Source organism: Fibroporia radiculosa (genome assembly GCF_000313525.1).
Source record: "Fibroporia radiculosa TFFH 294 genomic supercontigs, scaffold1823, whole genome shotgun sequence".
Classification (NCBI taxonomy): domain Eukaryota; kingdom Fungi; phylum Basidiomycota; class Agaricomycetes; order Polyporales; family Fibroporiaceae; genus Fibroporia; species Fibroporia radiculosa.
Window position 1 is genome coordinate 48374 of NW_012133321.1, and position 25958 is coordinate 74331.

General features: G+C 50.7%; 9 protein-coding genes across 9 annotated transcripts; 3 read left to right on the forward strand and 6 right to left on the reverse strand.

Annotated features, from left to right (window-relative positions):
• Positions 1 to 466: 466 nt before the first annotated feature.
• Positions 467 to 2818, reverse strand: FIBRA_03301 (uncharacterized protein; the record flags this gene model as incomplete). Its single annotated transcript, XM_012325145.1, has 5 exons — positions 467 to 1383; positions 1437 to 1531; positions 1585 to 2117; positions 2171 to 2317; positions 2696 to 2818. 5 exons carry the CDS (start codon positions 2816 to 2818, stop codon positions 467 to 469), a joined length of 1815 nt encoding a protein of 604 aa, XP_012180535.1.
• Positions 2819 to 3245: 427 nt separating this feature from the next.
• Positions 3246 to 4146, forward strand: FIBRA_03302 (uncharacterized protein; the record flags this gene model as incomplete). The annotated part of the gene is made up of 6 exons (XM_012325146.1): positions 3246 to 3315; positions 3393 to 3466; positions 3514 to 3551; positions 3604 to 3688; positions 3740 to 4023; positions 4101 to 4146. 6 exons carry the CDS (start codon positions 3246 to 3248, stop codon positions 4144 to 4146), a joined length of 597 nt encoding a protein of 198 aa, XP_012180536.1.
• A 378-nt stretch (positions 4147 to 4524) lies between these two features.
• On the reverse strand, positions 4525 to 6319 carry FIBRA_03303 (uncharacterized protein; the record flags this gene model as incomplete). Its single annotated transcript, XM_012325147.1, has 5 exons — positions 4525 to 4678; positions 4729 to 4817; positions 4867 to 5772; positions 5823 to 6007; positions 6061 to 6319. 5 exons carry the CDS (start codon positions 6317 to 6319, stop codon positions 4525 to 4527), a joined length of 1593 nt encoding a protein of 530 aa, XP_012180537.1.
• Positions 6320 to 7000: 681 nt separating this feature from the next.
• FIBRA_03304 (uncharacterized protein) lies at positions 7001 to 7642 on the reverse strand (the record flags this gene model as incomplete). The annotated part of the gene is made up of 2 exons (XM_012325148.1): positions 7001 to 7227; positions 7282 to 7642. 2 exons carry the CDS (start codon positions 7640 to 7642, stop codon positions 7001 to 7003), a joined length of 588 nt encoding a protein of 195 aa, XP_012180538.1.
• Positions 7643 to 8235: 593 nt separating this feature from the next.
• On the reverse strand, positions 8236 to 8678 carry FIBRA_03305 (uncharacterized protein; the record flags this gene model as incomplete). Its single annotated transcript, XM_012325149.1, has 2 exons — positions 8236 to 8414; positions 8480 to 8678. The coding sequence occupies 2 exons, from the start codon at positions 8676 to 8678 to the stop codon at positions 8236 to 8238; spliced, it is 378 nt and encodes a 125-aa protein (XP_012180539.1).
• Positions 8679 to 9195: 517 nt separating this feature from the next.
• FIBRA_03306 (uncharacterized protein) lies at positions 9196 to 12191 on the reverse strand (the record flags this gene model as incomplete). The annotated part of the gene is made up of 7 exons (XM_012325150.1): positions 9196 to 9246; positions 9304 to 9351; positions 9401 to 9969; positions 10041 to 11190; positions 11250 to 11641; positions 11696 to 11981; positions 12039 to 12191. The coding sequence occupies 7 exons, from the start codon at positions 12189 to 12191 to the stop codon at positions 9196 to 9198; spliced, it is 2649 nt and encodes an 882-aa protein (XP_012180540.1).
• A 374-nt stretch (positions 12192 to 12565) lies between these two features.
• FIBRA_03307 (uncharacterized protein) lies at positions 12566 to 13254 on the forward strand (the record flags this gene model as incomplete). The annotated part of the gene is made up of 4 exons (XM_012325151.1): positions 12566 to 12701; positions 12753 to 12798; positions 12861 to 13026; positions 13084 to 13254. The coding sequence occupies 4 exons, from the start codon at positions 12566 to 12568 to the stop codon at positions 13252 to 13254; spliced, it is 519 nt and encodes a 172-aa protein (XP_012180541.1).
• Positions 13255 to 15631: 2377 nt separating this feature from the next.
• FIBRA_03308 (uncharacterized protein) lies at positions 15632 to 16976 on the reverse strand (the record flags this gene model as incomplete). The annotated part of the gene is made up of 2 exons (XM_012325152.1): positions 15632 to 16785; positions 16841 to 16976. 2 exons carry the CDS (start codon positions 16974 to 16976, stop codon positions 15632 to 15634), a joined length of 1290 nt encoding a protein of 429 aa, XP_012180542.1.
• A 537-nt stretch (positions 16977 to 17513) lies between these two features.
• Positions 17514 to 25603, forward strand: FIBRA_03309 (uncharacterized protein; the record flags this gene model as incomplete). Its single annotated transcript, XM_012325153.1, has 18 exons — positions 17514 to 17789; positions 17845 to 17988; positions 18099 to 18283; positions 18337 to 18839; positions 18890 to 18993; positions 19042 to 20592; positions 20650 to 21269; positions 21323 to 22010; positions 22058 to 23497; positions 23557 to 23707; positions 23755 to 23829; positions 23884 to 23991; positions 24041 to 24301; positions 24357 to 24380; positions 24428 to 24972; positions 25030 to 25332; positions 25388 to 25467; positions 25519 to 25603. 18 exons carry the CDS (start codon positions 17514 to 17516, stop codon positions 25601 to 25603), a joined length of 7143 nt encoding a protein of 2380 aa, XP_012180543.1.
• Positions 25604 to 25958: the final 355 nt, after the last annotated feature.

Genomic DNA, 25958 nt, shown 5'->3' on the forward strand with positions numbered 1-25958 from the left:
CTCTGGTCTTCGCTGGTTGATTGGATTGAGTGTTCAACGGTCTTCCTCGCATTGTCGTCTTGTGCATCTACATCGTCCGCAAGTGTTGTTTCTTGATGCTCAATTTATACTCGGTTTGTTGCTCAACGGTCGCACTGCAAATGCATATGCCAGGGCTCCTCCCCAATGAGCATGTGGTGACTAAATGCCATCCACGTTGCTCCATGTGTAAATCCCCGCGCCGAATATTTGCTGCTGAAGCCTTGTATTAGCACTAGTAAGCCTCTACAATGACCATGGTTTACAATACAAGACTTGAGCAAAATGTTCATCTCATTCGAGACCATCCGTTCTCCGTATTTCACACATCCAGGATATGCATTAATAATCAACCAAAACTAGGATAATAACTTGACTTAGTATACTAGTCTAAGCTCAAAGCAAGAAGCAAGCGTATCACGATGAATAAAGCTCTCAGCCAACATACCTAATCCTCCGTCTCGTAGCCGTCATCGCTGTTCTCGGCCGCTGCCGCCTTCTCCTTGCCCTTGCCGTCGCCGCTGCCCATGTCACCGACCATCTCCACAACCAGCTGCCCGCCACTCTTAAGCACATCAACATCACCCAGCCGCCTCGACGGCTCCCAGGCAAGCTCCTTCCTCGGATACGCAAGCACCAGCTGGAAGCCCCACCACTGCGTCTCCGACCGTCCCGAAGACTGCACCTCCTCCACGAGGCCTATCTCCCCGGGCGTCGCACCCCCCGGGGGGGCATGCGGATCACTGTCCGGCGCGAGCTCCGCGGGAATAAAGTGCGAGTCGACATAGGCATGCAGGGCCGTCATAGAGTCGCTCTCCCCGAAGAACCTCACCAGACGGCGCCCGTCCGGCAGCCGCAAGCCCACTCGCATCGTCTTTCCCCGCCCTGACTCACCCGGCCGCGGCTCTCGGGTCACCAGGGCCCTCCGCTCGTACCTCCGCCAGTCCATCCTGCGGGCATGCCACGCCCGCCTCTGTTCCTCCGCCTCGGCGCGAAGCCTTCTCTCGTCTTCGGCCCTCTTGTCCTCTGCTAAACGCCGTTCGACGCGCTCCTTGTCGCGTTGGCGGCTCTCCTCGAACGCACGATCTTGCTCTGCACGCAATGCCCGCTCTCGCTCGCGTTCCGCCGCCTGTGCTTTGATGCGGGCGAGGAACGGAGTGACGCGGGGGAGGAGGTGGTCCGTGAGATGCGTCGCGAGCGTCTGCGCAGCGGTGGGAGCAGACGTGGAAGGGATGCACGGACCCTGGTGACGAGAGAGAATGGTCAAAGTCGGAGCGGACGCGGTCCCGGGGCCAGTAGTCCTGCGAGCCTGGAGAGCGATGAATGCGACGAAGGGATAAGTGGTGGCCTGCAATTTCTGCGAAGCTGGTATCACAAGAATGAGCACAAGAACAACCAATCAGAGAAATGGAACGCACCACTCCACGGGTCCTTGTCTCTGATATCGCCACCCCAGACAATAATATCGTTCTCTTGGACTAACTTTAGGAGAGTGGGATCCGTCAAGGTGCTCCTGCAAATTGTGACGTTACGGCATGAAGGACGGCGTAACTTACCCAAACATACCTCTTGAACTCCGGAACATCATCGTGTTCTTCACTGACGAGAATTACGCAGCCAATCTTAGCGGACTTCTCGCATGTACGGACGAAGTTCTCGTAGCTGCCCAAGAAGAAGTCGGGAAGCGATTTCAGTTCCACATCTTCTACAGTAGAATCATTCGGTCCCATCCTAGCTGTAAGAGTAGATGGCCCAGCTGCATCTGTGCCGGAAGAAACGCCGTGATCATTTACGGAAGAGTCCAGGTTGTTACGAGCTCCACTGCGACTAATGCAAACGGCACCCGTCTCCTCTTCGAGAGCACGCACCCACCGCTCTGCAACACTCCTGGGGTCCATCAGTCTTGAATCGTGTCTATTCCCTAAGCCATGAGAGCGGTAGGATAGACTAGACCAAGTGAATGGTACAAATTGCGGGAATGGTACGCGCAAGATCCGGAAGAGGAACCGAAGGATTGAAGTAATCAGACGCAAAGGTAAGGTGATAACTGCTATGAGCGCTCGAACAGGCCGAACTGTTAGCCCCGAAGATGGTGTCCGCTTCAATACCATACTATCAGTTTTGTGAACGGGATTGAAGCATTGAATCGTACCACTGGTCGGAATTCTCGCCCAGATGACGTAGGAATCAGTAGGCCTTGTTCGGAATCGTCAACTTCAAAATGTTCAATGTTCGTCCTCGAACCGGGGCGACTGAGAGGTGGTGGAACGCCATTATCAAAAATCATCTCTGCCGCTCGCTGTAGGAGGAGAAATCAGCGTCTCTTGTGCCAACCGAAACATTGTAAGAAAGATATGTATCATCAGCAGTTGAATAGGAACGATAGTGGCAAGTGTGATCCAGAACGCATAGCATCGACTGAACAAGGTTACGAGTAATATTACATCAATGAGCCTGTCACATTGGACGGGACATTCGGACAGGCATGGCCCACTGTCAACAACATATATGTAACCGAAAGGCCTCAAGGACAGTCAATACAGATCCCATGATGCATAGCTCTATGGGCGAACATGTAGTGTCAAGACCATGCTGCATGCACGCATGCATGAGACGACACAGACTGTCTGCCAAGAGGGTTTGCACCCAAGAACAATTTCTAAAAATTTTAACATACCTGGACATCCCAATTCACACTGTCCAGCACACCAATGGCGACGTCGGCATCGCCACCATTCATGAGAGCCTGCAGCTGGCCCAAAGCGTCCTTTTGCGACGGAGAAAGAGCGTCGACGTCCATGATGGTCTCTGTAGGCAGTGTTTACATATACAATACTGGTTAAAAACGAGCGTTGATTATGATGACTTGCACGGAGTAATAACCAGCTACAGGCTAGCAGTGGTAGGAAGCAGTGAGAGTGAGCTCGGAATGAGCGACGGAAGTAAGGTCAAGTCCTTCCCAAATTAAAGATAGCTACTTATATCTTAATTATTTAATTGTTATATCACTAGAGCTCTTATGTAGCATATAGTAATGTGTGTATGCTGGTGTCAAATTCATAAATCTTAATCAATGTTAACGACTACAGAGTGCAGTGGAATAGGTCTGGTACTTACTTACATTCGCGGTGTTTACCGCTCCCCTCTGACTTCAAGTTCGACGATCACTTCGGTCAAGACCCTGCAACACTGACGGACACAGTGCTAACTATTCTGATACTCGAAGAATGGGAGAAGTAGTCAATGTGATTGTTGCAGTCGCAGTTATCGTCTTCATTGTTCGCTGGGCGACTTCTGGTATGTGGCTGTTTCATCTCGCTGCGAACAGGCAGCACTTGATCCTCTCATTTCTCTCCATTAAACGATTGCGCCAGGTAAAGATGAATCATCAGGACCATCCCCTTCGTCTGTTTTGGGCTTCAAGCCAAGAAACGTGACTATAGAGATGGTGTGTATATCGAAATCCAAGGTACGTATTGACTGACTTGTAACAAGGTGGAGACTGTGCACAATATGTTTCCGGACATTCCTAGGTGAGCACCATTGAACCTTCTAGCCGAATACTTCCGTATATGAGCGCTGTAGCGACAACATACGTTATGACCTGTTGCGAACAGGAAATGTTCAGCAGACCACCAACACAATCCTGGAGCGCGGGTTCCTCCCCGCTGTCAGTGCGATTCACTCACGCACATATTCTTCGCTGACACTCTTGACATAGCCACCACCAGCATACTACACCATCTATCCACGTGCTGTCGACCAAGTTCCGGCGGCGAATCAGCCAAACGCAGCCAATGTGGATGCTACGACCAGCCATGCCAAGTCTAGGGCTGAGTCTCTCATAAGTCGCTATAACCTACAGGAACGCGTCGCTGTATCTTCCGGAATATCGTCAGCCACACCGGAGGAAGCATGTGGAAAAACCGTTTGGGAGGATAGTGCGGAAAAGCGAGAAGCGAATTTGCGTGAACGGAAGGCGCGAATGATTTTAGCTGCCAGAGAGTGCGTGTTTCTCGCTACCATACATCTAGTCAACGAGTCTCGCCCACTCAGTGCGAATGCTGACTGCACGTAAACAGGCGGCTCTTGGCTCAGCAAGCGGGACAGGCAAGCACGTCGTCATGACGTGGGCGTATCTCCTCGTGAACATGAGTGGTGTCTGTATCATGTCGAGAAATGGCTTGATCTCAGGAGGGGGCCAAGTCCACCGATCACCCGAGTCATTTGGATGTACTTTTTCACTATTTGACAAACACACTACTCGCAATGCTGTCTTTGATGTCCGATTATCACATTATTGACACGGGCTTACATCTGTGGACACGTTGGCTGCCTTCCAAATAAGTTTCGACGAAAGTGCTTTCGAGGCGCCTCATCGTCAGATATCAAGCTCATGAAGATAAATTCTGCCAAAAGATGATTAGTCGTCCACGAAGGTGTGCAGCATAGAGTACAATACATGAAGCTATAACAAGGGGATCCATCCAAGAGAAAACACGATAACTAACAATCCCAACCAAGGACGAAGGTCTCACTGCCAGTGAGATCATCGTCCATCACCCCCGGAGGACAAACTGCGGCGTTAAATTCGTCTTGAAGGAGAAGATCTACAACATTTCGTGCAGCCACTGTCTCAGTCTCCATGGTAGAAATGAATCTGGTGAGGCAGGTAAATCAGAGAACACTCCCAGCATATGCATAACCTACGGCTCGAATGCATTCACGTAATACAATCCCCGCGCGATTTTGATTGGCGGGAAGGACGTCGTGGGGGGAAGAACCGGATACGCATCCCACTATACGTGCATTAGCGTCAAGCTGCCACACGTTCAGAATTTAGCACACCTCCTTCCGAAAGACCCACCCCACTGAACCAAACATCGTCTCTAACCACTCGTCCGTCATTTTCTCGCCTGAGAAGAGCTTAATGACATATTCCTCGCCGCGAGGCCCCTCCCAGGCTCTTCCGTCCGTCGTTTTCAGTTTCCCGTGGTATGTCAGTGAGTTGAACTCTGGACCCGTCCCTGTGCCTTTGCGCACCGCATCAAACGAGGTAAGAATCTGCGTAGGTGCTGTAGTTTCACCCAGTCCAAAGTAGACTGGATTCGGCGACGAAGAAGGCGTGCTCAATAAAGTAACATGGAGGTGAACGTAAGGCTGCGGCGAGGGCATTTCGACAAGGCTCTCGGGAGAAAACGCAATGGCGCTTGAATGGATTGGAGCCGCGAGAATGACTCCTCTATACTTCCGGATGTCCTGCGAGCCGAATGTGCTCAAGAGCCACGTACCAGTAGCCTCATCGTACGTGAGCGACAGCACCGCCGTGTTGAGGTATACGGACGCGTTGCTTCGCTTCAGGAATTCTTCGAATATCTGGAAATTCCCACCCTTTACGCTGGACGCCCCCGTAGCCGCGAGCGAGCACATGCCCTCGAGGGCATGAATGGCATCCACATTTTGCCCATAGTTGACTCGCGTCGCCGCGTCGACCATCTCGCGAGTCCAGCGCCTGTCGATACCTTCTGTATCAAAGTATTCGGCAGCTGTACGGGCGACGTATGGCAGCCAATGTAATGTTTCGGCCAGCGCGGTAATATTGTCAAATCGCGGTGCCCGCTCCGAGTAAAGTAGCCCAATTTGTTCTGTCATAGACTTCACGAGAGCCATGGTGCGCTGTGGACTTTTGAATCCATACCGCCAAATGATCTTCAGGGTATTCCACCATCCGCTGTAGAAGCTTCCACTACTCGTCTGTCGACGACAACATTATACCTCAATCATTCAGGAGTAAGAGCACATACTTCGAGGAGAATCTCAGAGCCATCCCAAATCGCCATCCCGCTGTCATCATCGCCGAAATCGATTCGCTCGAGGCCGAACTCATCTGTAGCTCTCCAAAGATTCTTGTTTACCTTGACAAAAATCGATGCACCCAGTTCCACGGGATCAAGCTCGGTGTTGTTATAAGGATAGACAACGGTGCTGCCTGACAAACTCAGCTTGAATTAAAGCACTTTGACAGATGAAGGCCAAACGCACGTCCGCCAATGTAGCCATTTCGTTCAAAGACGTCCACTTCAACATCCAAGCCATACCGCTCTTTCGCCTTTGCTATCCAAAATGCGGCTGATGCTCCGCCTGCACCAGCCCCAATTATAGCAATCCTGTTAGAAGGGGGTTCTGCTGGGAGAAGTGGTGTCTGAGGGCTGTCAGTGAAGAAAGGAAGATGAAAGGGAAGCTGAAAAGCGTTGGTACAAGCACCCAAAAGCGATACTGCTAGCAATTGCGTCTTCCTCATCATAGAGTTTTGAGGTAGAGGAGGTGAGTATGCGTGCTAGCTGAATTCGGGACACCTTCATCTACTTTCATACGAGTCTTATGTTTTGCATCATATTGGCGTATCATCACGTGTTTCCGAGGCGCTTTAAATAATTCCGAACTTCAGCCCTAGCTCATCCTGATTTACGACTAAGTGGATGTTGCCCAGTGCATGTGTCTCGCTTCAAGTATAGATCAATGTCACACCAAGTCGTCAAATATGGCAAACATCTAACGTTAACTCGTGGAGTACCGTAAGCAATATCGTGAGTATGTCTAACAGACAATCCCATCCGAACAGCGTAGGCGAGATAGGATCGACAGAGTGCACTTCTATTCGAGTTCTCGAGGACATACCCCTTCTACAGGCTGCTCAGGAGAATTGCAACGGATAGACCGACCTGCGGATAATGAACGGAAAATCACGAACAACCGAGAAAGACGTCGCAGTATTAGCATGCTAGAAACTTGGGTATCTAATAAGTTGGCTAGTCACTGTAGGAATAATTTGTATGTCCTATTTAGCGATCAGAAAATGATGCGCGTCACAAGAAAAATTATAAGAGACGCGTACCGTAAAAAAAAAAGCTCTGATATACACGCGCCGACGCGGACAAATGCACTTTGAGAGCATCATCTAATCTGGTGCGAGGACGTCTAGCTATAGGCCCTCGTGGAGACTGGCTGATAGGGCAGCGGGATTAGACCAGTTCGCAACGGCACGCCAGCTGGAGCTCCATGTCCAGGCCGCATGCAACGACTTTCCTACGCTAGCCTCATGCCCCCAAAGGTAGTAAAGAGCGCGTCCATGAAGATAGACGAAATGGTGGGGCAAGTAAAGGTACATGCCAACGAGGAGAAGAGCGAGAAAGAACGACGCGGCACATACTGCATGGTGAAGATTGAGACATAGAAGCGGATACGGATGAAGATTAAACGTACCAACGACAACTTTCTCCCAAGGCTGCATCATCGAGAGGGCGAATGTCGTCTCGAGCCAGACGCGTCGCCGCCAGAGGAAAGCGCCAAACGAGCCGTGTGGAGGCTTATAGGGGAGGGCGAGTCCAAAAACGACTTGAGAAACTGTTGGCTGACGCTTCCATTCGTCGAGAGACATGGGTATACGCAGAGGTGGAGGAGATGGTGGTAGATGGTTGGAACTTGGGTCATCCACCGAAGCGGTATCCGCAGTCGGTAGCAAAGTCGTGTCAGAAGCAGGTCGCTGTGAGTTTTCGGTGGTTGTGAATTCGAGATAATGGACCGAGGGCGTGTGTTGGCGTGCAACACTTAATTCAGAGCCCATACTTGAGGCGTCGAAAGTGAGATGCGTTCGTTGACAAGAAATAGGTTGCGTGGCAAAGTCCTGTCTCCTCGAGAATTGATATAACCCAACTCGGCGGGGATTCACGGAAGAAAGATCACAAACCCGAGGCCCTGAACAATGAATACAGGGTTTTGCAAAGTCAAGACTTGGCTATGAGTTGGTCAGGCCGTCAAGGAGGGGATGAGAGGCGAGGAGAATAGGCGTCGGGCCCCGTTGTTTTGATACAATGTATACAGATAAGTAGACAGTAGTAATTAAACTTGAAGGTATTCATTACGTAATTATTACCATGATGATCCGAAACTGCTCCGGCTCATCGAATACTCCGCCAGTAGTGCAACATTCGAAACACATACACAGTGATACACTCAACAAACTTACACTGTGTTACGTGGCAATAATATGTGCTATAAACGATCGCGAATGAAAATACACATGAATGTATACACTAAGAGGTGTTGTATCTGGATTCGCGACCTTCAGGCTTTTCCCCTGCACGATTTGAGAAGAGAGTTACCCACCGTACGCATAAACTCTCAAGCCTAGTCATCCAATGTTGAATTAAACTTTCATCAAAATGCTTCCGTGATATTGCGTACAACCCATTCAGCCACCTCGCCTCTGTCACCTCCCTGAAACTGAGGGCCAAAAAGATAGTATGCTGTTCGCTGCTTGACGAAAACAGCGTACTGAGGTGCATACTTGTATAGACCCGTAATGATCAGCGTGAGGATGAGATAGATCAAGCATACTGTTACGCAGGTCTTATTGTCAGTGGCGACGTCGTACGTGATCTTCATGCAGCATAGAACATACACAGCAGAGCCTTCTCCCATGATTCTAATACCGTCAATCCAAACGTGCACTCGATGAGCATGCGTTTACGCCAGAGGAAAGCCCCAAGGAGACTGTTGGGAGGCTGATAGGGGACTGTGATACCAAACAGCGCGACCAACGTCGACGGTACGCGTCGCCAGGTTAAGGGAGACAATGCTGCTTTCTCTGCGGACAACATGAGGGTATGTAGGAGACTCAGCGGGTGCAAGTATTACTCTCGGTGGTGATGCGATGGCAGATATCGATGACTGGAGATGGCAGACACTTTGTATCTGTCGGATGTGCGGTTAGGAACTAGGGAGATGTGGCCAGGTGGTGAACATTAACGCCTCTGACTCAGATGCGGGACGCTCGGCAATGTATTGTCGAATTCCATTTTGACATTGTTGGTACACGGCAGGCGCTCATTGAGTACTGAAGTCCGAGCAGACACGCAAATGCTCTCTACCAAGTCGGTTGAAGTTCCGCACTTGCCATATTCACTAGCTATAGTATTCAATGCAGATATGTTCAACAACATACTCGTCTGAACTTCACAGAACTGAAAGCGGTCTCATATGCCGCGACGACATTTGGATCTGTAGTCATCAAGTTCGAACTAATCTGAAACTTGATTCATCGAGCCGCCCCGCGGATGGCCCCGGGGCAACACCTCAGATCTCAGATTATATAGTATGTTAAAGTCTACGTTTACTCTACTCTGGAATTCCTGTATACTCATCGTATCCTAGGGCGAGATTCAGGTTCTGGTGTAAATGATCATGTCAGGATTTGACTCAAGTGCATCAAGAAAAACATCAAACCTGAAGACATTGTGTGGCTGCCCCCTTAAGCAAGTTATCCAAGCCGCCCTAACAGACACTTCAATTGTCATGCTAGCGCACATGCAATAGCACTCACCACCACCACTGCTCTATCGCCATCGCTATGAACCTGGAACCCGCCGACCACCCATCCATGTTGATTTTCAAAATCCGGAAGCATTGGGACGTCAGAAAGGATGCGGATCAGTTTTTCATGCCCATATTTTTCTTCATACAGAGCTTTTATCGCCTTTGCACTCACACTCTGACTAAGCGGGATCGAAAGAACAGAATGGATGCCGCTGAACCATGGCGCAACAGTGGGCACGAACGCGACCTTCATCCGATTTGAAGGATCGGATATCAAGCGCGACAGGTGGTGGCCGGCTTCACGTTCGTGAATGTGGTCGGTGAGAGAGTACGGTTTGAGTCCGCCCGCGAGGCTTTCGGGGCTGATCTTCGCAGCAGTCGTGGGTCTCCCATCTGCCGCAGGGGGGCCAGCCACTGTACCAGCTCCACTCAGACCAGAGACACCAAAAACCGTCGGCCAGGCCCCTTGCTTGAGGAACCGGAGCAACGGCGCAATGAGCAACTGTGTCGACGTAGCATAGCAACCAGGATTAGAGATTCTCTTGGAGTTTCGAATAGTGGGTCGCGAGTACAATTCTAAGGTTGAAGGGAAACCAAGATAGTGTATTATTGTCTGATACATTATACATGCGAGTGAATACCCTTACCAGGGAGCCCATATGTCCATCCAGCCTCGAAGCGATAATCGGCGCTCAAGTCTACGACTACGCTGGTATCGCCACTCACGCGCTCCTTCGCCCCTTGATCAACGGCGTCCACAAACGGCTTGCAGGTTCCGTTGGGTAGCGCCATGACCCACGCGTCCACCTCCCCGTCCTTCTCCATTCTCCGCACGTCATCCACGGATAAGTCAGAGTACTTTATGGACGCCTTCGTGTAGTTGTCCAGAGAGTAGCCGGCGAGCTGTCGCGACGACACATGAGTGAGGTCGAGGTAAGGATGTCCGGATAGCAAGGAAGTCAGCGCCTGACCGGTGAAGCCTCGAGCTCCAATCAAAGCAAGTCGCTTGGATTCTGTGGATGAACTGGACGCGGAGGTGGCGTAGCCTCTCGATGTGCCACGAAAAGGAGTCCGGGCTGAGGTTGAGTACGACCGAGTACCTGGAGCTGTGGCACGATGAGGATGTGCAGGGGGCCCCACCGGAAGGTAAGCACGGCTAATCCTACCCTTGGCTTCGAAGCCTTGAATGATGCGTTCCACCTCCTGCACATCTTGAACGCCGTACCAGAACAGCGACTTCCCCGCGCGCGTGAAGCTTCCATCAGCGCGCTCAAAGTGCCATGCCCGATTCTCGTCGTCAGCACGCGCAGTCCAGAATAGCTTCCGATGATCTTTCTTGATTGCATTGAAGACGTTGTCGACGATGCCATTCATGATACCGCTGCGCGAGGCCAGCAACTTCGTCATCACTGGGACTTCGCCGTCCGGACGAGATACAATCGCTACGACATCAAGGGGCTCGTCGCCGTATATGGTATATGGAGCCTGCTTCAACTGGTGCAGCACGCCTGCGACGCTGTCGTCGCCAGCCAGCACATCAGGGTCACGATCATGGATCACCTGGCGAAGACGATCTGCTCCAATAGAATCAACTGAATCATGATGGAACAGCTTGTAGCCGCGACGGATGAGAGTACCCGCCCCACTATCCGTGAACAGCTCGCGCTGCAACATGTCCGCACGAATCACAGCAACTGATGAAGAGCGAGGAAGATGATCAAGCAGTTCCTTGAACTCCCGTAGCTTGAGTTTGGTGCCGAACTTGACCCAAGACTGTCCCATTAGGTCCTCATATTCCTACTCATGATGAGGTGAAGTCAATTGGCTATTCTGTGCAGAAGACAAGAATCACCCACCTCATCCAAGTTGATCACATCGAGCTTCTCCCCGGTTACTCCGTGAAACAGACCACCCTTCTCGTTCAGAAATACAATTTTGAGGGGCTCGAGCTCCTTGGCGAGCTCTCCCGCGGCAATATCGGCGTTTACGTTGAGAATTTGTCCCGATTCAGACTCGGCAAGACTGGTGAGGATGGGCAGTGCGCCCGCTCTAATGGATGCTTCGAGAGGACGCTTGTCGACACGAGTAATCCTGCCGACGAGGCCATATTTGTCCTTATCCAAGAAGTCTGCGGTGAAAACGCCCGACGTTATGGGACGTGCGCGCGTGCCCAGCTTCTCCAGCGCACCGACGAGTTTTAGATTTTCCTCTAAGAACACTCGACGTGCGATGTTCAAGGTTTTAGCATCTGCATCAGACATAAGCCATGAGACACGACCAATGTGCCACAAGGTTACATTACCTGTGACCCGAATTCCGTCGTGATAATCAGGGACCACCCCTGCGCTTTCAATGATGCTGTTGAGTTGAGGGCCGGCGCCGTGTAGGACGACAGGATATAGTCCCACGCGGTAGAGGAAACTGAGACTGAGCGCGAGTTCGTCAACTTGGTCGAGGACAGCACCGCCAATCTTGATGACAGCGAATTTCGCAGGCTGTGATACGTCTGAAGAGGATGAAAATATCCTCAAATAACGTTCCACTTCGCGTTTGGTACCAATGGAATAAAGGAGACGGGTGATGGTATCCTGGACTCAAGTATTCGCATCTGAATGGTACGGACTGATCATGAGCATGAAACACACCCTATCCGTTTGAGCAACTGATTGTATGCCTCTTGTGGGTGGATGGACTCTACGCCTTACAACTTGAACGGAGGCTGTACGACCCCCCGCAATGAGAGCCGCACCTCGCGCCGCGGATGTGCGCACTATTGGTTGGCTAGCGGTCCTAAGCATCCCAGCAGATAGATATTGAGAAGGAGGTCCAAGTGACAGTCGCTGAAAGCGAGAATACGCGAGAGCTGTAGCAAACTGCTAGCGCGAGTCAGCCGGCTTTAATACGGGGACTCGAGAGGTTCCGGGCGAGACGCGCTCGGACGCGCCCGCGTTCGCAAACTTAATTCCTCCTGATCAGATAACCACCGATGCAGCTGCCGTTGGTCATAACGTTCACTTGACCACAAACTGACCGAACTACACCCCTCATACTCGTTGGCAGGACTGATTGTGAATCCCATTGGTTGTATCTCCTTTCCACAAAATCAACGAATTCACCATGCAGGCAAGTTCAAGCGGCAAAGACATCTCAATCATTCTAAGTCAAATATACTATGGCTCAGGTTAACGAGGAAACGTCCTCGGAATCCGATTGGGTAAAGCTTGTAAGCACTGACGGCTACAGCTATCTTGTCCGTCGTAAAGTGGCCATGGGAAGCGCAACGTTGAGGAATATGTTGAACGCGGACAGTGCGTAAAACGCCATTTTCGCCTAGATGTTCTGCTCAGTAGGGGTACAAGATAAATTCCTTGAGGCACTGTCAAACACTTGCGTTATCAACGAACGGTGCGTCGATCTTACTTGTGTTTTTTCTTCAGGTTCGATTCATCTCGGCCGTCGACTGTTAGTGGCGTGATAGTTGAAAAGTTGTGTGAATACCTCTCATATAAGGCCCTATACGAGAATACTCCTGCGAAGGAAGTTCCCGACTTCACTGAACGTCTGCAACCTGAAATAGCATTGGAGATGTGCGCATTTCCTCTTTCGTTTTTCAGTCTCGCTCACAATGGACAGGTTAATGGCTGCAGATTATTACGAAGGTTCGGAACTTCTAATTTTCATATGCTGAAGGAATCTCACGCTGATTCACCGCAGCGTAAGGGGCCTGTCCGGCGAGGGTTATTTGCTCGCAAGCTTCGTGGCGCATCGGATCCTGTTGCGCTGAATTCGCTACCATTCTGTGTACTGTCTGCTCTGTTCCTCGAAGCCGGATGGATGCCTGGCCAGTCCCTGTTTCCATAGACCCGGATTGATCCGTGTCAGTTCCTAAAAAGACCCTAAATTATGTCAGTTCATCTATCATATTAATCTCGAGATGGTCTTCAGTAGGGGTTGCTTCGAGCTATCTGTCTCTGCGGTATTCTATCCCGAACTTTAAGTAACCCTGCACGCATGCCTCATTGGCACAAGCTCTTTAAAGGTTCTCATTAAAGGTCCTTATCTCGCCAGGACCGCCCCTTATCCTCGAACTCGGATCTTTCATCAGCTTATCTTTAAGCAATCTTCAGGTCAGCATGTCTAGCCCCGTATTTCTGTCTGTCTCTCGTCGTGAAAGGATATCGCTCATCAATGATCCCTATTAGCAGTCTAGGTCCCTGAAGTTTGTGCTGATTGATGCTAAAGCCCTGATTTTTCAGTGGAACATGTCGATCTGGCCATTGTTGACCTGTCCAAAGGGGATACTGCTGAAGAACGGGCGGAACTCGCCACAAACATCGCAGATGCTATATATGCCGGGTTTTTCTATATGATGGATCATGGCTTGTTATCCTCTCGCAATTGCCTTCGGTTGAACACACTGAATATGGATCTAGAATGACCGCATGTTTGACGTCGTCGATGTGTCGTTCTTGCTGGTCCCTGAGAATAATATACGACTCACTTCGAAGACTTAGGTGAATATAAGAACCGTAGATGGTGGTACGTGGTGTTTTCTCTTACGCATCTAACTCGCTACCGATGACCCATTCTAGCATGGGATCTACGATGAGATGAAACAGTAAGTAAAGTTGTAGACGCTTGTTTGCACGAGATTCCCTTCGGCCCTTGCTCTTTTGCATCGCGGTGGGTACTGTACGCACGGAATTCGAGATTTTCCTATATGAGATTTTTGCCGGACAGGACCGTGACTTGTGGGTATCTGGACATCCCACCACTCGGTACTTGTGAAGCTCGCAGCCGCTTTACGTAACTGGTGGCGCCGTAAGACCCCTTCAGCAGGGCCTCATAAATCATTGGCAACGATGACACCCATGAGGGGCACCAACCCTTCTATCTTCCTACCAACTGGACCAACTGGATCATTTTGCACGAATGTAGCCGTATACAATGATCACCCGTAAATTACGATCGCCGGTACCAATGAGGAAGCACCTGCTCCTGGTTGCACGTTCAATGGAACCGCCAATGGTACGTACTCCGAATCGCCGTAGCCCGCGCGTCTCTTGGCCTCGAACCACCACCACCACGGTGGGCGCTTGTCGCCTCCGTTGAACAAACATACCAATCCTCTCATAATTACATCCTATCCTTGTGTCAAGACCATCTAACTTGCCCCCCACAGTCATTTCCCAAACATCGACCAACTCGATCCTTGAATCAGGACCGCCTTTGGCGGGTTGCACTACCTGATCTTCCTTGCCCCTGTTATTTCACTCCGGCATCCTCGACGCGACCCCCTTCGTTAAGGGGGAACGTAAATCTCTCGGACGGTATCACCGGCCGCCATCTGCACCAAGCTCTGTTTTGCACAGACCGGCCTTCAAGGACGGGCGCACTATCGATAGCGGATGTGTTTGTGTGTAGCAGGGGAGGCATGATTACCATGCCGACTGGGGGAGTGCCAAGGCACTCTCACCATACCCACCACCCATGCACGCGAACCTTCTCGATGGGACCTCTGGTTAAGGGCAGTGGAAAATAGGTCAGGAGTTGGGGGCTCTGCCGGTATGGGGTATGTGTCACGCAGTGGGGGGGGGAGCGAGCCCTTGTCGGGCTGCGTTAGGTGTATATTCGTTGGGTTAGCGGGCCTCCTTTAACGGGCCGCCTTGGTGCGCGGCGACGCTCATCGTTGTTATCTGGAGTAAACGGCCCTGCCTCAGTGGGTCGTCAGCGGAATTTGTGGAATGGGCCCGGGAGAGCCTCCAATGGTCTGGTCATGTGACCACGCTAGGTGGGACGGTGGACGGGGTGGCGGATGGGGAGCCCATGGTCACTTATCTGACGAGCTGTTATGGCGGTCTACATGTACGCGCTAGAGTACGGACCCTTATAAACAAGAAGAATAAAAATCAAAAATTAAAAAATTAAAAAATTAAAAAATTAACAAAAAAGAATCGCCGTAGCCCTCGCGCGTCGAACGCCATAACGGTCGCCTCTCATTCACTTGTGTATAGAGTTTTAGCTTGTGTACATAGCTTCGATTTAGTTGTAGGTCCCTACCAAATGAAACATTTTGATACTGTAAGTAGTTGTATGCTGTATACAATGATTATTGTGGCTCATATAGTAAGTTCTGCGATGTCCACCTCAAATAAGAAAGAGGCATGTACGGGCCCGGACAACTAGGACTGACAATCCACCAGAAGTTTTCAACAAAGCATACAACAGAATTGCCAAGTTAATCATATTTTCTCATCTCCGCATCCAAAGTTTCGAAGTCGAATGGAAGCTCAATCTCTCCAAAACTGGAGTTTGCGTCTGGTGCTGGCGAAGGAGAACGTTTGGCACCCTTCCTCGGTACTTTAGAAACGGCAGGCGCGTGGGATTTGCCATCCGCAGGAGGTGGCGTATAGTCGGGTGTTATTGGTGCAACGGCGGTGGGGACAGTCAAGCGAGCTGACCTCGCGAGGGGTGCATGGGGTGGCCGTGCGATCGGGGGTTTGAACGGCTTTTGTTTTGTGGGTAGTATTTGAGAAGGCGTGAGTTGCGATGAGGAGTGTGCTGGATAGCTCACGGGGCGCATACCTAAGACTCGCAGTCGAGTGGGGGGATTGGAGAGAGCTGGCGGCATCACTTCATGTTTTGTTGCTATAGGGACAGGAACTTCCTCGTGCGGAGACATGCTGCTCTTGCGTGGTGCATACTCATCGGGTGGAGTCAACGGTGCCTCTCGCGGTGAATAAGCCCAACTTGACCTCAGAGTATCAACCCCTTCGAGGTATTCTAACCCACTCACTGAAGGTGATCCGGCAGAAAACGAGCGAACAAGAGCGGAAGAAGTTGACCACGAACGGGAGTTTGAAGCCTCCGTTTGGTCTTGCCCTGCGTGTGGATGAACGCCGGACGTGAAACCATCCAAAGAAATCGAGTCGGCCGCGCGAGAGCGCCCTTGGAACGTCGATTCAGCAATAGCGGTGCGTCCATCTGACATCTGGTTCTCAAAACTGATGGGATTCTGCGCCAGGGTCTGCTGCGAATTCCGCGAAAGCTTATGGCGAGCTCGGACAGCACGAGAAGAGCTTTCGCCCCTCCGGCTGACACTAGCCTTAGCAATCTCCATCATCTCCTTTCGTTTGCGCGCACTAGTATCGGCATCTCGAGCAACTTTATCCACGGATCCGTTCCATTCCAAGACGGCAGAAGTGGGAAAAAGCTCGGGTTGAGCGGATGCTCGCGGCGTGATGGGCTCTCGGACCCGACGAGCGCGAACTGAGCGCGAACGTGTGGGCAGAGCAATTGTGTCAGGTATTGCTGCGAAGGCTGCACCGGGGGGGTTGTAGGAGGACAGTGACTGGAAGGAATGCTCACTTAAAAGTGTGTTCGTCGGTTGAGCTAATAATAAATGAGCTTCCATGGCCAAGGTAAGGAGAAACTATGATGAAAATACCTGCTTTCCCCCTCCTATGCTTGGCTGCTTCCTCCAGAAGCGCGTTCAAGGGAGAAGAGGTGGGCTGAGAACATTTCCATCGAACGACAGCCTCGTTGCTACGCGATTCCGTAGTCGGGCAATCGTCAACGTCCATGTCGTACGGATACATCTTGTTCTTCCAGTTTGAGGGGCACGATAGTTTGAGGGCGTGTTTCGCTCAAGTGGCTCTAGGGAAAATGGTTTGGCAAGGAAAGGAGTGACCCGAAAGGAGTGGCTAGATTACGAGACATGCCAACCCGCTGACTCAAAGCACATGCAATGGGAACAATGAAGCAGTCGCAAGGTACCAGTGTGCTGCAGCTGCTCAGATAAAACAAAGCATTCTGCTTCTAGCGAACTGAAAGGTCGAGCGTAGAGGCCGGGCTCGGCGGCGGAAGGCAGCGCGTCCTACGCACTAGCATGAGATTCAGAGGCTTGGCTAAGGGATTAAGTTTATACGGTTCTCGCTGTGCTCGCTTAATCCAGGTATCTAGTGTGCTGGAAGTGCATATATTGCAGTACTTCTATAGCTTTATATTGATAGTCACTGCAAAAAGTGGTAAGTACGGAATGATTTCGAAGTTCAAGCCTGAGCTCAGTGAGCGGAGATCGCGATCATACTGGCATAGGCACGTGATCAACCAAGCCAAACATGGGCGCGTCTCGCGAGTCGCGACCTCCCCGAATCGCATTCAAACATACACTAGGTTTCTTCTACCAGTGCGTGCTTGCTCAAGGTGAAGGGCAGGCTATGCCGGTCCCTCGAATGTCTCAAAGCGCTGAAGCTGCGCGGGCTGCCGCGCTGCAGGCCGAGTTCAACGAGAAGAAATGGGTATGGGTACCGGACGACAAGGATGGCTATCTCGCTGGCTGGGTAGTCAAAGAGGAAGACGACATGGGTGAAGTCATAATTGCATCCGGAGGGGAGGTGCGTACTTGCTCATCTTATCGCGGTGGTTTGTACTGGACCGAGTGGTGTGTAGATTCGACGACTGCCGCTGTATGCACTCTCCAAGATGAACCCTCCCAAATTCGATCGAGTCGACGACATTGCGGATCTGACATTCCTTAATGAGGCCAGTGTTGTGCACAATTTGAGGCTAAGGTACGGTTCAGGTGCAATCTACGTGAGTGCATGTTCAATTGTCCGAATCATGGTTTCTTCCCGTTCTAATCTGCGATGGGCGAGTGTAACCGAATTTCTATATGCTTACTCACCTGGCTGTTGTGCCTCTAGACATATTCAGGCTTATTCTTGGTGGCTGTCAATCCCTACCAGAACTTGCCCCTATATTCTGACGCAATAGTCCATCAATATCGCGGTAAACGTCGGGATGAAAATCCACCACATATCTTTGCGATCGCAGAGAGGGCATGGATCAACATGGGAGATGAGCGCGAAAATCAGAGCATTCTTATTACGTGAGTCGTTATTATGTATCTGTTGGAACGAATTGATCATGGTGCATCCTTAGTGGGGAGTCGGGAGCTGGAAAGACCGAGAGTACCAAGAAAGTCATTCAGTACCTTGCAGCCATTGCTACCGATGCGCATCCGCCTCAGTCTACCCCTTCGCACTCACAGTCACCTTCGTTAGTTTCTACATCGGCATTTGGCTCTGTTATGCCTTCAACTGGTCTTCCGCGGACCAGTTCTTTCCGAAAACATGGGAAGGGGGTCTCGACGAGTGGCTCCAGTTCAGGGCTTACCGCCAAGGATCGATTGGGTCTACTTGAGCGCCAAATACTTCAGGCAAATCCAATACTAGAAGCATTTGGTAACGCACAGACTCAGAGGAACAACAATTCCAGTCGATTTGGAAAATTTATCAGAATTAGTTTTGCGCCTGATGGAAGCATTGCCGGAGCTAACATCGATTGGTACCTGCTCGAGAAAAGCAGAGTGGTCGTTAGGAGTGAAGCCGAGCGGAATTTCCACGTATTCTACCAACTAATGGAGGGCGGTAGCAGCTTGAAGGGTAAATCAATCGGTTATCCATACTTCTATAACTAACCCGATTTATTGTAGAGCCTCTGCTTCTCGATGGTGGCATAGAAAACTATGAATATCTCAATAAGAGTAGACGAGAAGTAGATGGTATAGACGACAAAGAAGAATGGGGATTGCTCAAGGTATGCATCACCGGTGGTCTCTTATGGGAAGCTGACGCTGCGTGCTAGAGCGCGCTCGACATTGTTGGTTTTACGCCTGCCGAGCAGTTCGATCTCTTCCGTGTGGTGGCTGCCATTTTGCACATAGGAAACATCGCTATTGCAGCCACTCGATCTGACGATGCAGTCATCCCTGATCCTTCCCAGGTCGAACGTGTTTGCCATCTGTTAGGGCTCCAGCTGCCAGAGTTCACACGAGCTGTGCTACGTCCCCGCGTGCTCGCTGGTCGTGAATGGGTGACTCAAGCAAGGACGCAGCAACAGGCATTAGACGAGCTTTCAGCATTATGCAAGACCTTGTACGAGAAATCATTTGGGATGCTTGTCGATCGGATAAACCGAGCTCTGGATCGTCCTTCCTCCAAGTCTACCTTCATCGGTGTCCTTGATATCGCTGGTTTCGAGATCTTTGATGTCAATGGTTACGAGCAACTCCTTATCAATTATACAAACGAGAAACTTCAGCAGTTCTTCAATTATCACATGTTCGTGTTAGAGCAAGAAGAATACGCGCGCGAAGGCATCGAGTGGGATTATGTCAATTTTGGATTGGATTTGCAGCCTACGATCGACCTCATTGAAGCAAGTGGAAGCGCGATCGGCGTGCTCAGTCTCTTGGATGAGGAATGTATTATGCCGAAAGCGACGGACCGCACGTTCACAAACAAACTACACGCGCTGTGGGCAGGCGAGATACCACCTGGGGAGGAGGCACATCCAGGCACTACTAAGTATGAACCGGCACGCTTTGATCAAGATCAAGGCTTCACAGTGCACCATTATGCAGGTCGCGTCGAGTATAGGACTGATGGCTGGTTGGAGAAGAACAAGGACCCACTGAATGACAACTTGACTCGCGTCATGGCGTCGTCTACGGAATCCTACATAGCTTCTCTCTTTTCAGAGTACAATGACACACCATCCGTTGTATTAAGCCATGTCAGCTCGATGTCTATGGGCAAGAAGCGTCTGACGAAGAAAGGCGCATTTCGAACTGGAGGCCAGCGTCACAAGGAGCAGCTGGCTAATCTCATGGCCCAGCTCCAGGCTACTCAGCCTCATTTTGTTCGATGTATAGTTCCCAATTCGCTCAAGAAAGCTGGTCGTGTGGATGTCCCGCTAGTCCTCGATCAACTGCGGTGTAATGGTGTGCTGGAAGGTATCCGAATTGCACGATTGGGATACCCTAATCGCCTTCCCTTTGTTGAATTTCGCCAGCGCTATGAGGTTCTTACGCCAGGGATTATTCCCCGCGGGTATATGGATGGACGGAAAGCTTCCTTACGTATGGTGGAGGCTCTGGAACTCGACAAGGCCAATTTCCGCATTGGAACCTCGAAAATATTTTTCAAGGCAGGTGTGCTAGCCGAGCTGGAGGAGCGCAGGGACTTGCTCTTATATGGAATATTCTCGAGACTGCAGGCTGTTGCGCGAATGTGGAGTGCTAGGAGACAGATGAAGAAGATTTTGAACCGAGCCGTCGCGATTCGCACTATCCAACGTAACGCTCGCGTGTATGGGGAGTTGCGTGATTGGCCATGGTGGCAGCTATACAGCAAAGTACGTAGTATATTCTGGCTGTCAAAAACAGTGGGGTGCTCATGGTGATTGATGCAGGTTCGCCCACTGTTGGCAGCAACGCGGAACGATGATGAATTGCGAAAGAAGGAAGCAGAGCTTCTCCTAGCCAAGGAGCGAGCAGAGCGAGATCAACGAGAGAAGGAGGCTTTAGAGAGTCTGCGCATGCGCCTTGAAGCGGAAAAAGTGAAGGTGGAGACTGAGCTCGAGAGTGAGCGCGCTCTGGGTCTTGATAAAGATGCCCTTTTAGACCGCAGTAAGAAGCGCGAAGCAGAATTAGAAGAGGAGCTAGCAGCTATGCAAGCAGACCTTGACGTACTCGATTCTCAACTAGACCGAGCGCTGCAGTTACAGCGGGAGAGCGAAGAGAAGCATGAAACGCTCAGAAATGCTTTTGATCAAGCAGCCGAGCATCTTGTCCGCATGGAGGGTGAGCAGCAGGAGTGGGAGAAGAGGGAGATAGAGCTCGCCGAGGATTTAGACATAGCCCGAGCACAGATCGAGACGCTTCAAGTCGAGATGGACGAACTTCAGAAACTGCGGGAGGAATTGACAAGCCAAGTAGCCCAACGTGAAGAAGACTTGGCTCGGACTAAAGAACGCATGGAGTCGACAATGTCTGATCTGGACGGAAAGCTCAACGCCGAGTTGAAGAGCAGGTAAGAAGGAAATTTGATGGTGCGCTTTGGTTCCGCTAAACATCATCTGAAAGGGATGCTCTCCGAATAAAAGCAGATAACCTTGAACAGGAGGCGCGACACACTAAAGATCAGCTTACTGAGATGGCCAGGACCGCTTCCGACTACTCCGACATGATCAAGCAGAAGGAGAGTGACATTAGTCGTCTCGTCTCCGAACTAGAGTCCTCCAAGCTGGAGCGTCTGGCTCTCCTAAAGCAGATATCTGAGCTACAAGGCAACGCGGACACTTTATCCGCCGAACTTGAAGCCCACCGCAGCGAACGCGACCGCAATGCGTCATTGCACACCAAGTTACAGGAAGAGCTGGACGATATGCGCACTTTGTTGGAGGCCAAGACCACAGAAGACACGCGTCGCAGCGAAGTGGAGAAACGTAAAGAGCAAGAAATTGCTGATCTACGTGAACAAGTGGGCGAGTTATCACATCAGCTCGAAGATGTGCGCAGGGTCGCTGCAGAAGGGCAGAACAAATTGCGGGTTGAACTCGAATCATTGAACCGGGAGTATATGGCTCTAAAACAGAGTCATGGGTCTCTTTCGGAACGAGAGCGGTCTGCACAGCAGAAGTTGCAGCAGGCTGAGGCTTCCTTATCTGAGACGGAGAAGGCAAAGCGCGTTCTCGAATCAGACCTACAGTCGATTCGTTCACGGCAGATCGATACCGAGTGTCAGTTGGCCGGTGCGCAGAAGGCAAAGGAGGTACGCTTGCGTATATTGTATGTGACCTTTGTCTGACGCATTAGCAGGGATTGGAGCGCCAATTAATCACAGCACAGGCTAGATATGAGGAGTATGAAGACGTTCTTTTGCAACTAGAACGAGAGAAAGCATCCCTCGACAGGCAAGTGGATACCATCAAGAAGCAACTAGATGCCGAATCTGCAAAACGCACTCAACTTGAGAAAGTGGCGTCTAATCAGAAGGCAGAGATCATACGGCTCAAGGATCACAACGTCAAGCTTGATCGAGATCTCAATAAAGCGTTGACGGACCTCAAGGCACGTGAGTGGGATATCAAACAGCTCGAGGCCAAGCAAGACAAGACCATTGTCGAGCATGTGCATGTCTTGGAGGAAGCGAAGCGAGTGACAGACCGCCAGCTTATAAAGGCTCAGGAGGAATTGCAGGCCAATCAAGCTTATATTCGTTCACTAGAGAAAGCTAAAAGCCGATTCATGAGCGAGGCCGAAGACCTCGCCCGCGAGAAAGAAAACGAACAGGTGGAGTTGCGGGCAAAGGACAAGAAGATTCGTGCAGAAGAAGAGAAGACCCGTCGAGCGATTGCTGACTTTGAGCGAGAGCGGCAGGCTAGGGAGGCGGCTGAACTTCAGGTCAAGCGCTTGCGGGATGAAGTCAAGTTCAGTCAGCAGCAAATTTCAGATGTTCAGCAACAGTTGGCCACAGTCCAGAAGGCGAAGGACAGCGTAGACAGCGAACTCGCTCGGTTGGCGGATGAGGCCGGCGCCCCCGGCTCGACTCTGCAAACACAGTACGAAGCACGCATTAAACAACTGGAGAACCGTTTAGAAGAAGCAGAAATGGCTCAAGCAACTGCGTCAAAGATCAAGTCTAGCGTAGATCGCCAGCATGCCGAAATACGCAGGCTCATCATGAATAATAATGGGCCTCAAGACGAACCGTTCCGATCGCGTCTGCTGCGGGAACTTGAAGCTGCGGATGAGGAACTAAACAAGCAGCTCTTTATCCAAGCCCCACAACGTCTGTCTACAGGATCCGATGCACGATCGGCTGCGAGTGCCGCAACGACCCAACATTCTAGTCACGCAAATGGGGCTACCCGTAGTCGGAAAGGTTCTCATCCTGATTCTTCTCGCTCTTCAGACAGACAATCGCAAGTGAATGTACTCAAGGATCAGATTCAGATTCTGGAAATCCAAATTGCCGCGTCTTCTCGTGTTCGACAATACCTGGAAGCCTCCATGCGGGAACTCACTTCCGAATTGGAGAATATGGATGGGTCCAAACAGTCCCTAGAGCGTTATCGAGCGCGTCTTTCCAAAGAAAATGCGCGCCTCGGGGAACTCTTGGAAGACGAGGCGGAAGCAAGACGGGCAGCAGACGCTGCACAGCTTCATGGTATACAAACTATGTGGGACAAGTTTCAGGATACGATCAATGAAGAGAGGGACAGCTATGCTCGTCTTGAAGAGTCGCGCAAAGCCCTGGTAAGTTCACATGTTCGCACAAAGATTGGAAATGTATAACCTATCTTGTATGAGGATAGCTCGCTCAACAGCGCACGGCACAAGCTGAGCTGGAAGAGCAGCGCCACCAGGTGCAGGAGCTGCTGCTTTCGAAGAAGCAAATGCAAATGGACATCGCTCATCTTAAGGACCGCCTAGAAGTCGAGTTAGCTAGCAAGAAAGACGATACCAGTACGTACCCTTACATGGATTTAAATGTGGCGCTAATTGAACCCCAGGTACAAAGCGGCAGCTACAAATGCGCCTCCAGGAATTGGAAGTTACAGCTACTGCGTCGACCACTATTCAGTCAGGTACGACGCTCTCAAAACTCAATTCCTAAACGATATGACATTTCGTCCGTTCAGAATTGCAGACGGCCCTCGAAGCGTACAAGGCACAAACAAATTCTTACCTTAAGAAACTCGACGAGGCAGAAATCGCCAGGGCCAAGATCGCTCGTGCCGAGTCATCTGGTGAGTTGATTGTATTCGAGTCGTGATTGTATTTTAACATCAATCGTAGCTCGCCGTGCTCTTGCGGACGCCGAAAAGGCGCACGCTCATGCCGCAACAGAATGGCATGCTGCGGAAGCCAAACTCACAGCTGCAGAAGAGCGCATGCGCGTCCTTGAGGCAAAGCTTGACGAGGAAGGCCGTGAGTCATCCGATCTCGAGCTTTTGCGTCAACGTCTCGCAGAGGGGATGGAGGACGAGCGCAAACAGCACCAAGAAGAATTAGCTGAGCGAGATTTCGCTTCCGATCAGACTCGTAAGAAATATCAAGGTCAGCTGTTCCAATGCCATAAACAACATCTTGCCTCACACAGTTGTCTGTACAGCTGAATTAGCCCAACTCAGTGAAGGTGAGTGTGACTGAGCTTCCGTCTTTACATCTACTCACTTTCCCCAGAGCTTCAGTCGCAGCGGGATACCATGAGCAGATTACGGGAAGAGAACAGGAAGATTCGGTCCGACTATGACGAGCTTCAGCTGCGGCACGACGAGGAAGTGTATAATGGTGGCTCCTGGAAGAAAGATAAGGAACGCCTAGAAACCAAGATCCAAGACTTGACAACGGCCTATGACTCTTCAACAGCTGCTCAAGCAGAGCAACAGTCTCAGATTGTCTCTTTGCATTCTCAAGTCCGCGAGCTTCGAAGCGTACTGAATGATGCAGAGGCAGACCGTGCGCTCCTGCAGAAGGCACGACGCGCCCTTCAAGCCGAACTTGAAGCCATCAAATTGGATTCTGTTGACACTCTGAAGCTGTCTTCCGAAACTGAATTGCAGAGGTTGCGGCTGGAGAAGCAAGATATAGAAAGATCCCTCGAAGAGCAGACTGACCGCGTAGGGATGGCCTTTGAGCGCATGAAGAAAGCCGAAGGATTTGCGAGCGAGTGCCAAATCGAGCTAGGGAAGATCCGCGTGGAGAATTCCGAGTTGGACAAGCTCAATGTCAGTACACCATTTGTAATGTCTCATGTTCGACGCTAATATTCGTCAACGTTCAAGGCCAGTCTCGAGAAACAGATCAAGGAATTAAATGTTCGCATTGTAGACCTCGAGACTAGATCTCTGAACTCTCAGCGTCCCTCCGTCACATCACGGCGTCTTGAGAGTCGTATAGAGGAACTTACAAATCAATTAAATCAGTCATCGAAAGACTCAGTTCGTCTCCACCGTACAGTAGACAAAAGCGCTCGCGACGCCAACTACCAGCTTGCGGAAGCCGAACGTCAGAAGAGTCGGCTGGAGGAAGAGGTCAAATCATATGAAGCTAAAATTCTCGATATGCGGCAAACGATGGACGAGCTGGTCAGTAGAACCCTTAGCATCACAAAGGCGTCTTTTAGCTAAAGTTGTCAAACAGCATACCTCTGAGAATGACCTCCAGCTTGCGAAGCGAAGGGCAGAACGTGAAGCTGGAGATTTCAGACAGAAGGCTTTAAAGTACGCCCCCCTTCCTCTTCTGATCCTACTGTTTGCTGACCCGACGATCAGTCTTGAACGAGAAGTCGAGCGGCTCCGAAGTCGGCTCGAACGTCCGTCATCAGTAGGATCTCCCCTCAGCTCTCCACGTAAATAATTACCTTGGACACCGGATTTGCAACGGACTTATGCTCATATTTATTTGCGATTCTACTGTCTTCATGTTACTGAACTTGTGCAGTGCTAGTAATGTATTACATTCTTGATCCATCATTGTATGAATTCAACTGCAATACCTATGTCTGTACACATATCTTGTAATATTATTGCTCTCTGTTCTGCTCAAGATTGCAACTGTTCTGCATTACTTATGAGTTATACATAGTGTCGTACAAATGTGACAGTGAACCAGGCCTCTATGCGCGACATACTGTGTGTGACATGTGTGACAGCATTGAATTTCGTCGCGTTAGAGCTCCAGCGGTTGTATGCTCAGCGACCGCACAACAGCA